Here is a 13,590-nt window from a genome sequence, read left to right on the forward strand (position 1 = left end):
TATGGTAGACATTATCGGAGTTGATTTGTAATGGAAGGTTTGTAAGTTTCCTACTTTAAAATAATTACACAATCCTTTACTCATATTGATACTCCTACATACATACATAGTGAGAGACCAACATTGTGCTTGTATTGTTTATTGATTTAAATATATAGCTTTAAGAATAGTTTTAATACAATATTTAAGTGGTTTTTATTTTTTTTATTTTTAGGAAAACTCAAATAATAGCAGTCCACCTTCTCCACCTTTTCCCAATAATTCTCATTCTGTGCCAAGAAGCAATCTTTCTGCAGTCAGTATTAATACTGTGTGTCAACCTCGTATAAAGAACACAAAAATTATTAGAGTACCAAGACCCCCCCGAACAGTCATTGCGGTAATGAAGCATTTTTAAATTTCTTCCTATCTGAAAGTGCCTTATACATTGTCATATGAAGAAAGAGACTAAAATTGAATGTTTTGTTTTGTCTGCCTCCAACTGCTAGTATAACGAGTCTGGGGAAATGCTGATTTCAGAATTGTGTACAGTTAGAAGCTAGAAGTCAACATTACTATAAAAAGCTAGTAGTTAGCTTTTGTACTCTCAAATAAATTGAAATTTGGTGTACAATTAAAAATGAAATGATACTAGATCTTGCTTGTGTCTTCATTCTGTGACTGATAATTTTATTTCTGCAGCTTCCAAAACACAAGTCAGTTGTTGTTACATTGAATGATTCAGATGACAGTGAATCAGATGCAGAACAACCTAACTCAACTAGTAATGAATTTGGAGGCTTGGAATCTATGATCAAAGAAGCTAGAAGAACTGTGGAGGTAAATGGATGAGGGCTGGCATGTACAGTATGTCAAATGTTTCTTTGAAGACACATATTTCTTACTTTCTCTGTGTTTCTTTATAGGACAAGTTAAAAAAAACTTGTAAAATGGCTCTTCCTCTGAGCTTGTAGACAGAGCAAGCAATTTCAGAATCTTCTTCCAAAATTGGGCCTTTTCAATACTTATATTTTCTTGTGTTTTACTACTTGCTTTCATGGTTTTGTGTTCTAGGTTATGATAGTTGGCTGTTTTTTATGATCTCTTACTGGAATTGTGAAAATTCCTTGATCAGGAAACAGAACTTTTCAGTTTCCTTCTGGACCATGCCGTACTTGGAGTAGTTCAGCCGTTTCTTCCAAACTTGAAGAGCTTTGAGGTGTTCTGGGGAAAACTGAAACAGGCAGTTTTGGAGTTGGACCACCCCAAGAATGACACAGTCTGGAAAAAGATTTGGTATAGTCAGGAGAGAAATGAAGCATTCAAAGTTCTCCAGAACATACTTTTGGAAAGGAGCGCTAAAAAATTATTGGCCCTTCCCTCAGAGTGAGTTAGTCCTATCTTGCTGCTCTCCTGTCATCTAAATCCACATTCTTCAACCAAGCAGTCTTTACATGTGTTGGAAGTATAACTCCTAGAATTCTCAGCACGTATGGCTGAAGGAAACCTGTAGGCCTGAAAAAGCTATTCCATATAACAAATTAACTTTTCTTCTGAAGTAGTATACCATATTAAGGTTCCTTTATTGGATCTTTTTGTTACAGGCATCAAAACCCAAAGCACCTTTAAAGTCAGAAAAAGAAAATAATCCTGTGAGAACTCCTGAGGCTTTGCCAGAAGATAAAAAAATAGAGTATAGACTTCTAAAAGAAGAGATTGCCAGGTATATTTAATATATTTTAAGAAATAAGAAAACAAGCTATTGTTTAAATTAATCTCCAAATTATTGCCCTTTCTGTCTGAGTAGATTCATTTGGTAATTTTAGCTTATTTTAAATTCTTCTACTTGGGATTGGCTTATTTTTCAGATACTGTTTTACTTTCTCTGAAAATTTGTTCTGATTTTTGCTGAATTTCTGTAATTTGAAACATGTACATGAAAAATGTGTTTCAAATCTTTTTAGTCGGGAGAAGCAACGCTTGATAATGTCTGAACCTTTGAAGACAAGTTCATCTCCAGTAAACTCTGACGTTGAAATTGATGGAGTTGGTAGGATAGCCATGGTAACAAAGCAAGTTACAGATGCAGAGGCAAAACTCAAAAAACACAAGTAAGACTTTTCACTGTGATGTCATCTCTATGGATTGTGGTTTAATGTGAAAGGAAGGTTTAATCTTTTATATTCTGCTGCTTAGTGCAAAATGTCTGTAATCTGTTCTAAATAGATAGTTGCCCATGAGCAGATGTCTATAACTACTTTCTGGTTAATCTAAATGCATTCCTTTTTTAAGTTACCTTGCATTTGAGATCCCAATATTTTTTCATCCTAATAGATTCTTCCTGATATTTATTGGGGTTGTGGAGGTAAAGGCTGGTAGGAGCCACAAACAACTCCATAAGATTTCACTGAGCACTCCAGCAACAAAGTGGATGAAAAATCTGCCTGGGCCTTTTTCCACTTTCCTTTAAAGTGAGAAAAGGATCCCGGATAATATAGTCCTTGGAGTCTGGTCCAGTGGGCAGATGTTAGGAAGTTGGAGGGTTCTTTCTTCCTTAATTCATTGGACCAGCCAGCAGCCGGCCTTGGCCGTTCTTTATACAAGGCTTACTTAACAGCAAGAAAAAAGAGTAGGAGAAGAGTGAGGTTTTACTGACAGAGATTGGTGTTGAGGTAACCACAGCTAGTGAGATTCTTGATGAAAGGATGAGCAGTGCAGCTGGAATGAGCAGTCTGATGGTCTACTCAAATGGAAATCTGTACAAGAGTAACGCTCTGCAAAATGGTGTCTACTGAAATTGTGACTGCTATACCCAAGTATCTTTCTCTAATGAGAAAGCAGTCAGTTTACTGCAACCTTTGGAATATATTTGTTTATATAGTTGCTACCAATGCACTCTCTGCTTGTGTGATTTACTTATAGTTTTTGGGTATTTTTAACTGGAAAAAATGTGACTCTTTTAACAACTTATGGGAAACTGAATATTCCAACCTCCAACAACTGCTTTAACAGCTTTTTGGAACTACTGTATGTGTATTGTTACAATAATGAATACTTGAATTTTAAAAATGGCAATACTTCTGTCATGCAACAACATTACATCCATATGTGCTGTTCTCTAAATGTTGGATGCTTTAAGTACTGTTTGGCACTAAATACTGTGACACTTTAAGATCTGTAATGACATTAAATTATTGATGCAACTTGACTGTTGAAAAGCTGAGTAATTATGTAAACACATTTTGGGGACCTCTGTTCCATACATAACTTTCTGCTAAATAGGATATGATAAAGATTTAGAGTTTGATTACTCTCCCCATATCTTTTTTGTGTCATATATTTTGTGTCAGAGTTTATTTATAGATACATACTTGTATTATGAAAAAAATATTTGTAGTAATGCTCCCCGTTTTTCCCCCTAAAAGAACAATATCCTGTTTGGTAGGAATTGTGGTACATGCAAATGAATGTAAAGCTAAGTGCTGTAGATCTGCATACCCTTCCATAATCAACTTTCTCAGAATTAGATACAAATTTTAGACTGCAGTATTGATTCTGGAGTTGGGCAGCCAATATAAATAAATAAATCATTCTTTGAATTACAATAGCTCAGTGTGCCATTTCTTTATAGTTTACACAGATTCTCCTCCCTCCCTAATTTTATGGTTGCATTTTGTTTTTAATTACAGTCTGTTAATTGAAAGAAAATGTAACAAAAATTTGTGAAAATATCTAGACTTCAAATACTTTTGATGGTGGTTCTGATATTATAAAGCTTTTTATATAGAATGTAACTGTTCTCTTTAGACTTCTCTTGATGAAGGATGAATCTGTGTTAAAACATCTTCTACAGCAAGAGGCAAAGAAGAAAGAATCTGTTCGTCTTGCTGAAAGCAAGATTGCAAAACTTAATGAGCAGCTACAGGCAACAGAAAAAGTGCTAAATGCTAATAAGATGTTTTTAAAGAAACTTCAAGAACAGGTAAGTGTGTAAATAAGGTCATGTAGCAGTACTTTTAAAGAGTTGCTGACCTTACTGGATGTGTTTAAGAGTTTTTTAAAAATTTAGTTTGTTTTGATTATTGCATTTGCTGAAGAACGTTGAAATGCTTCAGATTCACAGAGTACAGCAACGAGTAACAGTTAAGAAAGCATTGGCATTAAAATATGGAGAAGAGCTTGCTCGAGCCAAAGCCCTGGCTAGCAAAGAAATTGGAAAACGAAAACTTGAACATAGCCATTTTGGAGTAAGTTTGTTCTTGGAAATTTAAGAATTATTGTTAATGAAATAGTCATTATATGTAATAAACTTTTACTGTTCCAAGTTGTAGTTCCCAGATGAAACATGAATGAAAATTAACTTAGAGACATACTAGTAAAAACTAATTTTCAGCTGTAAGTGAAAAACTGAAAGGAGTATTGCAATTTGTATATTGGCTAGTGTGATCCCAGGAACCACTCAATTTTCCCCTAATTTTTAAGGTGGATGTGAGCTTATTTTGCAATTTGTTGCCTCTCTTTCTATAATATGTCTTCAAAAAACACATGGCCACCTCTTCTCTCTGCTACCAGCATCCCTGAGACTGAGAAAGGAACTGGGAAATTGCATCCAGTGTAAAAACGTGTTCCAGACCCCACTCCAGCCCAGAGATTAGCAGGAACAGAGTGGTTTGGTTCTCAGAATACAGCAGATAACAAATACTGCCTGCTGTTCCTGCTAGGATAGATGGAAAGAAAAAGAAAGGAAAAGATAGTAATAAGTCTGTGAATGTTGAGGTTTGCAGTGACCAGTAAGCAAAATGCTTATTTTTATTCTCCTCCACCTTCACCCTCCTTCCAACCTCTTCACAGTATAATGAGAGAGATGGAGCCTTGGATCTATGCTTGCTAGCCATTTGGCACATACAGATACGATCACATACTCGAAAACCTGACAGTCTAACTATAGGCTCTTTCTCATATGACTGGGGTGAAGAGGCAGGCTGTGGTTTGGTGAGAGGCCAAATGAGCACTTGCTATGATGAGTAAAACTGTGGATCATTGTAAATATACTTATTGTGGAATGGTTCAGTTGAAACCTTTGTAAATATGCCATAAGGGAAATTACATTGCACTTTTCCTCCTGAGCACATAAATTCTCCCTAAAAAACAATAATGATGAAGTTAGTCAAATGTTGTGTTTCTAATTTACCTTGCCCATAATTGAGTTCATGTGAGAGATCTTTGCTTCTTTGCAGCCAAACAAAACATTGAAACTTGAGAAATCACCTTCATCAAGTCCAAAGAAACATTCTGCAGAGTTGATTGCACAAGAGAAAAAAAGACTGCAACAACTACAATATGAGTATGCTCTGAAAATTCAGCAACTAAAAGAGGCGCGTGCATATCAGAATAAGGATCGATCAACTGTTGTCCCTGTTGTAGAAGAAGAATCTGAATTTGCACTACCTCAGCCTTCCCTTCATGATCTTACACAAGATAAATTGAGCTTGGATATTGAAGAAAATTGTTTTGATGATGAAATTTTGTCCAATTGTAGTAGAGAGCGAAGAAGGTCTTTCAGAGAATCAAATTCTTTTACCAAACCTAATTTCAAGCATGTGGACACTCCCAAGCAAGAAGCTGCAAACAAACTTTCTAAAAAGACATTAGAACAACCAGAGCTATTTTTGGGTCTGAATATTGATGAACTGAAAAATCTTTATGTGAAAGCTGATGGCTTGAAAGATGTCTTGCAAAACAATGCACCATTCATGATTTCTAATGAAGAAAATGTTTGTGGTCAAGTAAGTCTGTATATTAAATAATAGAAAATTGATGGCTTCAACTTACAGTTAGTAATGCTCAGAATAGGAGTTGGGAGAGTTTTTATTAATTTGTCTTACTGATTTCTGTTGTTCTGCTTTAAAAAAGTAGACAGACTCTAGTCTTGGATCCAACATACTACATTTTTAATCACTATGGTCTGAATCTTCATATGGTGTTTAAATATATATACATGTATACTGTTTCCTAGGAAATAACAGTGGACATAGACCAGTTCACAGCTACGAATAAACAAACAGAAGGAAAGCCATACCCATTTGGACCATATCATAGTCCTCTTCTTGTTTTTAAATCTTACAGGTATGAACGTGGAATTGTTTAAGACATTTGCCACCAATGGTATACTGTATTAGAGCTGTTTAGGACCTAAATGGGAATTTCTAATGTAATCAGAAAATGTCCTGTTGAAGTATGTATATATGTATGCATGTCTAAGAAGAAATTGGGGAAACAGTTGGGTGGTACTGGAAAATTATAACAACTGGCCTGATAATAGTGGGGTTGGGGAATGACTAGAGAGAAAAGTGTTTATTTGGGTTAACTAAGGGAACGCCTCTCCCCGTTACATCTGCCCATCCCACCAGATCCAGTAGAAAGAGTACGTTACGGGTTCCGTTATCTGGGGAGCTAGATCTGGTGGGCCCTAGGCAGCGGGCCTTTTCTGCTGTGGCACCTGTGTTGTGGAATATTCTCCTTGAGGTGATGCTGGCTCCATCACTTCTGAGCTTCGGAAGGTCCCTCAAGACATGGTTATGCCATCAGGCCTGGGGACCCTAGGGGACTGGTGAACTAGTGAGGTGGCTCCATTATTAACATACCTTCTCCTACTATTTCTTTGCCTTAGCTTTGTTTTTTATAGTTTTTAATGTTTTTTTAATAACAATGATAATCATTTTAGATATTTATTAATTGTTTATCTTTGTTATATACCACCCAGAGTCACTAGTTGTGAGATGGGCAGCTATATAAATTGAATAAATAAATAAATAATAAAAATAAATAAATTTAAATACCTGCAGTCCTGAGGTGGAAGGAGGGCCTATAATGATTGATGCACAATTGCACTTTCAGAAGTTGAGAACTACAGAGATTCTAAGCTCATTGCATATGGTCTCTATTCTGAAATAGAGCGGTGGGGGTGAGCAAATTTTGCAACAGAGGAGGTATATTTGCTCTGTGTTTCAGAAAAAAAGATAGAGGGATGCATTTGGGTTAACCAGGAGTAAGTGGTGATACGCTTACCCAAATATCCCACACAAGTAGACACACGCTTTATCTTATTCAGTCTCTCCATTCGCATCTATTCACACATACTCACCATTTTTACATTCCTTTTCCTATTCATTTTTTCATATAGTCCTAAATGCAATACTCACTCTCTTTCCGTATAAATACAGTAAAATTTCCCTCCCTCCTTTTTTGGGAAATTAGACTTCAAAAACCATCTCCAGTGACAACATTGGATTATGCTATCTAGATAAAGTATTAGTGCATAACAATTTTGGTAGTGGTTGGTGGTAATCTGTTGTTAAAGGATTCTGTGCACAAAAATAAAACATTTACCTTCCGTTTGGGCTGAATAACCAATGGCAGGTTATTTATCTGATTATGATTACAATTATCTTTGATTTGAAACCAATTTAGTACCTTTCCCATTTTTGCTTAAAAAAAATTCTTGATTATAAGTATAATGTGTTTTTACTTATGTTTTTTAGGTTTAGTCCTTATTTTCGAACGAAAGAAAAACTTTACCTCAGCTCAGTATCCTACAGCAATAGGATTGAACCCAAACAGTGTTTTTGTCGTTTTGATTTAACAGGCACATGCAATGACGATGATTGCCAGTGGTGAGTAGTTCTTATTTCATATCTTAAATTAAGCAAATTGTATTGCACAGACTATTGCCTGAAGAATTGAATTGAATTTGTCATTGGTTTAAGCAGGCTTTTTGAGCAAAAACAGTATAAGCAGGTTTAAGAATTGTTAAAATATGGTAACATATTCTTTAAAAAAATCATGCTTGTTTTCCTTTTGTACCTTTAAAACTAACTTGATGAATATACATTTATATTTAAAGGAATAAATTACGGCACCAGGTATATGCAAAGAGATTTGTAATTCACCCACAATACGACTCTCAAGACTTGTAATGTCTAAACAAAAGCAAATTTCTAACATAGATGACTCTCATATTCATATGTGTGGATTTGAAAGAGAGCTTTTATAGGAAATTTATTGAACAAGGCACAAGAAGTCTTACCAGAAAAAGAGATTATAGTGTTACTACTTTTGGTTTGGCTTGTAATAGAGCACATTGGGATTCATTAGTGCTCATTTTATTGCAGAATTCAGTTTTTATATTTTGAAATCTGTTTTGTTCACTGAATTTATTTCTGGCTTATTAATATAGACCAAACACCTGGGTTGTCATAAAAATTCCATCTGGCTATAAAAAATCCTACCAGAATGGCATTTTTAATGCCTCACAATAGATTGGCATAGCTGAGTATTCCAAAGGAAGGTTACTGTAAATATGTATTCTTTATGAGAAAAGGGCACATTTAGATAGCTGATTGTTCTCAACTTCTAATAGCTGAAATAGTTTTAGCTATTACTTAAAATAAATTTTCATATATTGTGATATTGTGTTTGCAGTTTTTTCTTCTTGCTTTTGTGAAAAACAGATTATTCTTTACTTTTAGGCAACACATGAAAGACTGCACTCTTAGCAGGAGACACCTGTTTGAGGATGTTCTTTCATACAATTTAGCTTTGATAGGCTGTTCAGATAAAAGTACTGATGAGGAGATAAGTACTGCAACAGGTAGGTTGCATACTGGTATATCAACAAAGCTTTTCAGTTCTGTAATGTTACTTGTTAAATTTGATTATAACATTTTTTGTGTAGAAAACAAGCTGCTTTCTAACACTTCCAGTTTACTTTGTAATGAGATTCATCAGAATATTATGCAACCTTCTGTTATATTAGTCTTATGTAAGCCTTTATTTTGTTATGTAACTCACTGTGTTAAAATTAAGGATTAAATTTATAAAAGTGATGTTTGCAGTTGTCTTCATTGTAGTAAGTTTCACCAATTTAACACTCACTTTCCTTTGATTTTTTCTTTATTTTGTTTTTTGTGGATTTCTTCCTAGACGTATGAATGCACACACTTGTAAAATCTTGATTGCAGTGTAAGTCTTAGATATTGTTGTCATCTCATTTCAGAAAAATACATAGAAAAGCTCTTCGGGGTAAATAAAGATCGCATGGCAATGGATCAAATTGCTGTTCTTCTAGTTAGCAATATCAATGAAAGCAAAGGACATAGTAAGTAACTTTCACAATATCAACTATGTTTTAAGATGCATTTCACATTTGCTTGAAGAGTTTCTTTTAGAAACCATTGTTTCTTAATCTTTCTTCTCCTCTTCCTTCCTAACAGCTCCTCCATTTACAACTTGGAAAGACAAAAGGAAATGGAGGCCAAAGTACTTGAAAAAAACGCCATCAGACAGTGATAGTAGCAGTGAGGAGGAACTATCTTCTGGTCCTATTAAATATGGTAATATTAATATAAAACAGCAATCACAAAAATTGTTTAGAAAAATATTCATGCTTCACACATTTAATTGGTTTTTGTCTTAAGTTTGTCACACAATTATATATGAATGCTAACATAAGAAGCAACTTCGAAGATAAAAACTTTGTCTTAACAAGAGATCATATGATTCTAACTTGGGCAGAGTATATGTAGTTATTCAGAATCTTTTGTCTCAGTTACTTCAGTTCTGGGAGAATCCTTAATTTGTTGCTTTAATGACAGTTATTCAGCAACAACTGTCAACATTCTCAAAAAAACCAAATGGTCATATTTAGTCAGATTTTTAGTGGAACAGACTAAAACTGTTGTTTCCCAGAGTTAGTTCTCTTTGACCCTCTCATTTTCAAAATAAAACAATTTTATGGGAAAACACATTTTTCGGTTTCTTTTGCTGTGAAACTTAAATGTGCCCCTACTCCTCTGCAACCCATTTTAACTTAGAAGACCCAGAAGACTGGCTGGCCTGCCTGCCTGCCTGAAATAGTTAAAATGAGGAATAATTTCAGTCATGAACATTATGATAATCATAATGTTTTTATTTCTAGCTCCTCCAGTAGAAAACAAAATAAGTGTTCCTGCTCTGGATGCTGTTGTGACTCCAGATGATGTGAGGTATTTTACCAATGAGACTGATGACATTTCAAACTTGGAAGCAAGTGTACTTGAGAATCCTTCTAATGTTCAGCTTTGGATCAAACTGGCTTATAAATACCTGAATCAAAATGAAGGGTAAGTCAGTCAGTCAGTTGCACTTTTGCTCAGAGGCTTCTCACCTGCGCTGCCGTGATTGCATGTCAATTTTTGTTTCCTTGCTCAAAGACAAGCAAGCTATTGTTTAAAAACACCTGAAAAACAATTTGCTATATTGCTGTGTTAACAAAGTGTAAGGGTAATAAAAGACTGATATATTCTAAGACAAAGCATGTTTATTTTCAGCGTGTTGTAGTAGAAAGGCTTGTCTGTTATAAAAATGGATTACACAATTCAGTAGTTTCAAAGGTTAATATGAAAATTCTCCATTTTGCTCTTTTAAAATGTATTGCAATAAAATAGGAAACATTTGTCTCAAAGATGATGATAATTCGGGAATAACTTTCATGAAAAGTGCTAACTTTTTTCAGAAAAAACTGGCAAGTATTCAAAGAACGTTAGCTGGCAGCAAATCTTAGTTGCAAAATGCTGTAATGCAAGAAAGTATATGTCATAATAAATCTGTTCGTTTAAGGTACTACATTTTTCCCCCCAGCAACAGACCAAAATGGCTGCCTCTTTACAAGTTGTTACAATATTTTCTTGTTTTTCTTTTCTTCTTTTTTTTTTTTTTACAAAGATCATCCTCTGAATGTTTGGATTCAGCTTTAAATGTTTTGGCCCGAGCACTAGAAAATAACAAAGACAATTCTGAAATCTGGTGTCATTATCTCAAGCTGTTTTCAAAAAGAGGGCTTAAGGAAGAAGTGCAGGAAATGTGTGAGACAGCAGTGGAGTATGCTCCTACTTATAAGATCTGGTGGACTGTAAGTTACATGTGTATGAAAAGCTACCATTGAGTGTTTTTGTTTAAAAACTCTTCAGTGTAAGTCCTTTAATTAATATAAAATATTTTCCCTATTAAATCACTGGGCTTTTCTTACTAGGATTGCTTATGTCTGATATGGAAATATGGAAGCTCAAGAATTATACCAAACGCTGGAATGCATTTAAGTGTCTGTATATACACATGCATACATATACATACAGTCCCTTTCCCATGCCTTGAGAGTTTTAGAAAATGCTTTCATAGTAGTATCTTACCCAGGCACTTTTTGAGCACTGAGTTCTTTCTGTCCTAAACTAAAACTAAATGCTTTAGTGGAAAGTAATTATTTAACTTAAATAGTTATAAGTCAGTGATAGACTGTATTGATTCAGAACTCACTGAGTTAAATATTTCTAGTGCATCCTTCAGAGGTTTCACCCTTTTGTTTCTACATCTAGTGTCTTGAGAACTCTGAATCCTCCTTGGCATGATACATTATCACATCCTATGTCTATCTGTAACAAATGTTTTATTTACTTACTTACTTACTTACAGAATTTATACAACCTCCTACTCTAGGTAGCTTACAATACAAAAAAATACAAAAATACATGCCCACTCAGGCACAGTTGGGGACAGAAAGTTCCAGAAATAACCTGAATAACTTTAAGGGTTTACCTATCTTGAAATCTTGTGTAATTTTATGTTATAAGCAAACAAAAGTGATTCTTATAGTTAAGAGATAATATTTTCTCCCAACTATTGTTCAGTTTCTAAATCTTGAAAACTCATTTGATGGAAAGGATTATGTGTGTGGAAGGATGCTGCAGTTCCTGATGGAAACTCCAAAGAGTGAGGAGAACATGGATATTTGGTCCTTTTACTTGCTGGAGCTGTTACTGTATAGAGTTCACTTAAGTCTCTTTACTGGAAAGTATCAAAACGCCATTGCATTATTTCAGGTATTTGCTTATATTATAATGTTACAATTTCATCCAAATAATTCTAGTATTAGAGTTTATTGATAGTTCGTGATGTCTTGCAGAGGCTAGTGCATCCTCTGAGTAAAAAAACAAAAAATGAGCAGCAATGGGAGCATTCTAATTTTTACCAAAAAACATGTGAAAAGAAAGAGGAATCCCCATTTGTTTACCAGCTGTCTTTGACAACTACTATATTGTGCACAAAAGAGTCAGAAGAATTAAGATTGGAAGTCAAAGTACTTTTTAAAATAGGCAGACATGTCTTTTGTATAAAATGCATAGTAACTTTCTAGAAGATGAAATTAATTACTCTTACAGGTGGGCTTATGCCTTAATTAGTCTCTTTAAAATTATGGTCCTAACACTAATGTAAGAGTTACAAGGCAGGGTTAAAGGCCAGTATACAGAAATTCTAGTCCTTACTCTTGTTGCTGCTGGTTTTGTTTCATGAGCAAGACCAGCATAGACCTTATATGAGCAAGACCAGCATAGACCCTAAACTCCAAAAAGTACCCCCAGCCCCAATTGTTAGTCATCTAAGATAAAGAAATTGCACAAGTAAGCTTTTATTTACACGGAGATATGTATCTTGGTTGAAATTATGCTTTTTGATCTGGGTGGTTCTTATCCTCTAAAGTCAGACCTGAAAAAGTGCCTTTAGAAGATCCAGAATCTAGGTTTAGGACTTGTAGAGCCAGCTGCTCCCAGGTGTTTCTACATCTGAAGGTTCATTCTTGTCCTTTGATAAGGACTCCTCTAAGGGAGGCATGACAAGTAATTAAGTTTAAGCTTTATATCACTTTCTGCTCCACAGAATGCTCTGAAGTCAACAAGTGATAAGGTCATAGTGCAACACCTCACTGTAAGTGACCGCTGCTTAGCTTGGCTATCCTACATACATTTGATTGAATTTGGAGATCTTCCAGTTAAGTTCTATGATCCTGCCAATAGCAACCCTTCAAAATTAATGAAAAAGGAGGCTTTTTTGATACCTTGGAAAACAGTGGAAGATGTGAAGGCTAATCCTGATACGCTGTTAGCTTTATTTGAAGGTAATTATACTAATGTAAAATCAATAGTGGTTTAATTCTTGAAGTAATGCTTAATAGTATGTATAATGTAATTCTGATCAGTGTGGTATTACTGATTTTCAAGCATTGATTTTAGTCCTTTATACATTAACTCAGAGTAAATATATCTATCTTAGTGCAACTTCTTTCTAAGTAGGCACACATGGCGTTAAAATTGTCCTACAAAGCCATCCCTGCAGACCACCTCTTCTCTCGAAACATTCTGGGAATTGAAGTCTCAGTACAAGTAGAGAGCGCTACTGTAGTCTTACTCAGTTGGTTCATGGACGTCAGTTTTATAAAGCTAATGTTAAAGGATTGTACTAAAGCTGAGTTAAACAGTTTAGTAAATAATAGTAAAATAATTTTTGCTTACTAATGACATCTTAACAGTAGCAGATTTATATCCATTATTAATTGTTACAATTCTATATCCACAAAATATTTAATGCATTATATTCAGTTGGGGGGAGAAGAAAAACGTGGAATGTTTCTTTCTATTACTTGCAGTGAAGATCCATAGATTTGATAGGCCATTTTATCCAAAGTCCTGCTACGTTGTGTATTCTCTCCTGTTTGTTTCAATGAAATAGCAAGCAAGCGAGCAA

At 34.7% G+C, this 13,590-nt stretch overlaps 1 protein-coding gene across 3 annotated transcripts in view; it reads left to right on the forward strand.

Moving 5' to 3' along the window:
- The window catches only part of ZFC3H1 (zinc finger C3H1-type containing), a 47,140-nt gene that overhangs the window by 20,429 nt on the left and 13,121 nt on the right, over positions 1 to 13,590 (forward strand). For all 3 annotated transcript variants that reach the window (XM_063309117.1, XM_063309119.1, XM_063309118.1), the window contains exons 9-24: positions 215 to 379; positions 682 to 819; positions 1,584 to 1,702; positions 1,944 to 2,090; positions 3,787 to 3,961; positions 4,095 to 4,226; positions 5,217 to 5,765; positions 5,996 to 6,105; positions 7,521 to 7,652; positions 8,508 to 8,629; positions 9,035 to 9,136; positions 9,252 to 9,371; positions 9,956 to 10,139; positions 10,741 to 10,927; positions 11,700 to 11,891; positions 12,727 to 12,964. In XM_063309117.1, the coding sequence (XP_063165187.1) occupies positions 215 to 379; positions 682 to 819; positions 1,584 to 1,702; positions 1,944 to 2,090; positions 3,787 to 3,961; positions 4,095 to 4,226; positions 5,217 to 5,765; positions 5,996 to 6,105; positions 7,521 to 7,652; positions 8,508 to 8,629; positions 9,035 to 9,136; positions 9,252 to 9,371; positions 9,956 to 10,139; positions 10,741 to 10,927; positions 11,700 to 11,891; positions 12,727 to 12,964 (2,812 nt within the window). The remainder of the gene's footprint in view (positions 1 to 214; positions 380 to 681; positions 820 to 1,583; positions 1,703 to 1,943; positions 2,091 to 3,786; positions 3,962 to 4,094; positions 4,227 to 5,216; positions 5,766 to 5,995; positions 6,106 to 7,520; positions 7,653 to 8,507; positions 8,630 to 9,034; positions 9,137 to 9,251; positions 9,372 to 9,955; positions 10,140 to 10,740; positions 10,928 to 11,699; positions 11,892 to 12,726; positions 12,965 to 13,590) is intronic.

Source organism: Candoia aspera, chromosome 7 (assembly GCF_035149785.1).
Source record: "Candoia aspera isolate rCanAsp1 chromosome 7, rCanAsp1.hap2, whole genome shotgun sequence".
In the NCBI taxonomy this organism is placed as follows: domain Eukaryota; kingdom Metazoa; phylum Chordata; class Lepidosauria; order Squamata; family Boidae; genus Candoia; species Candoia aspera.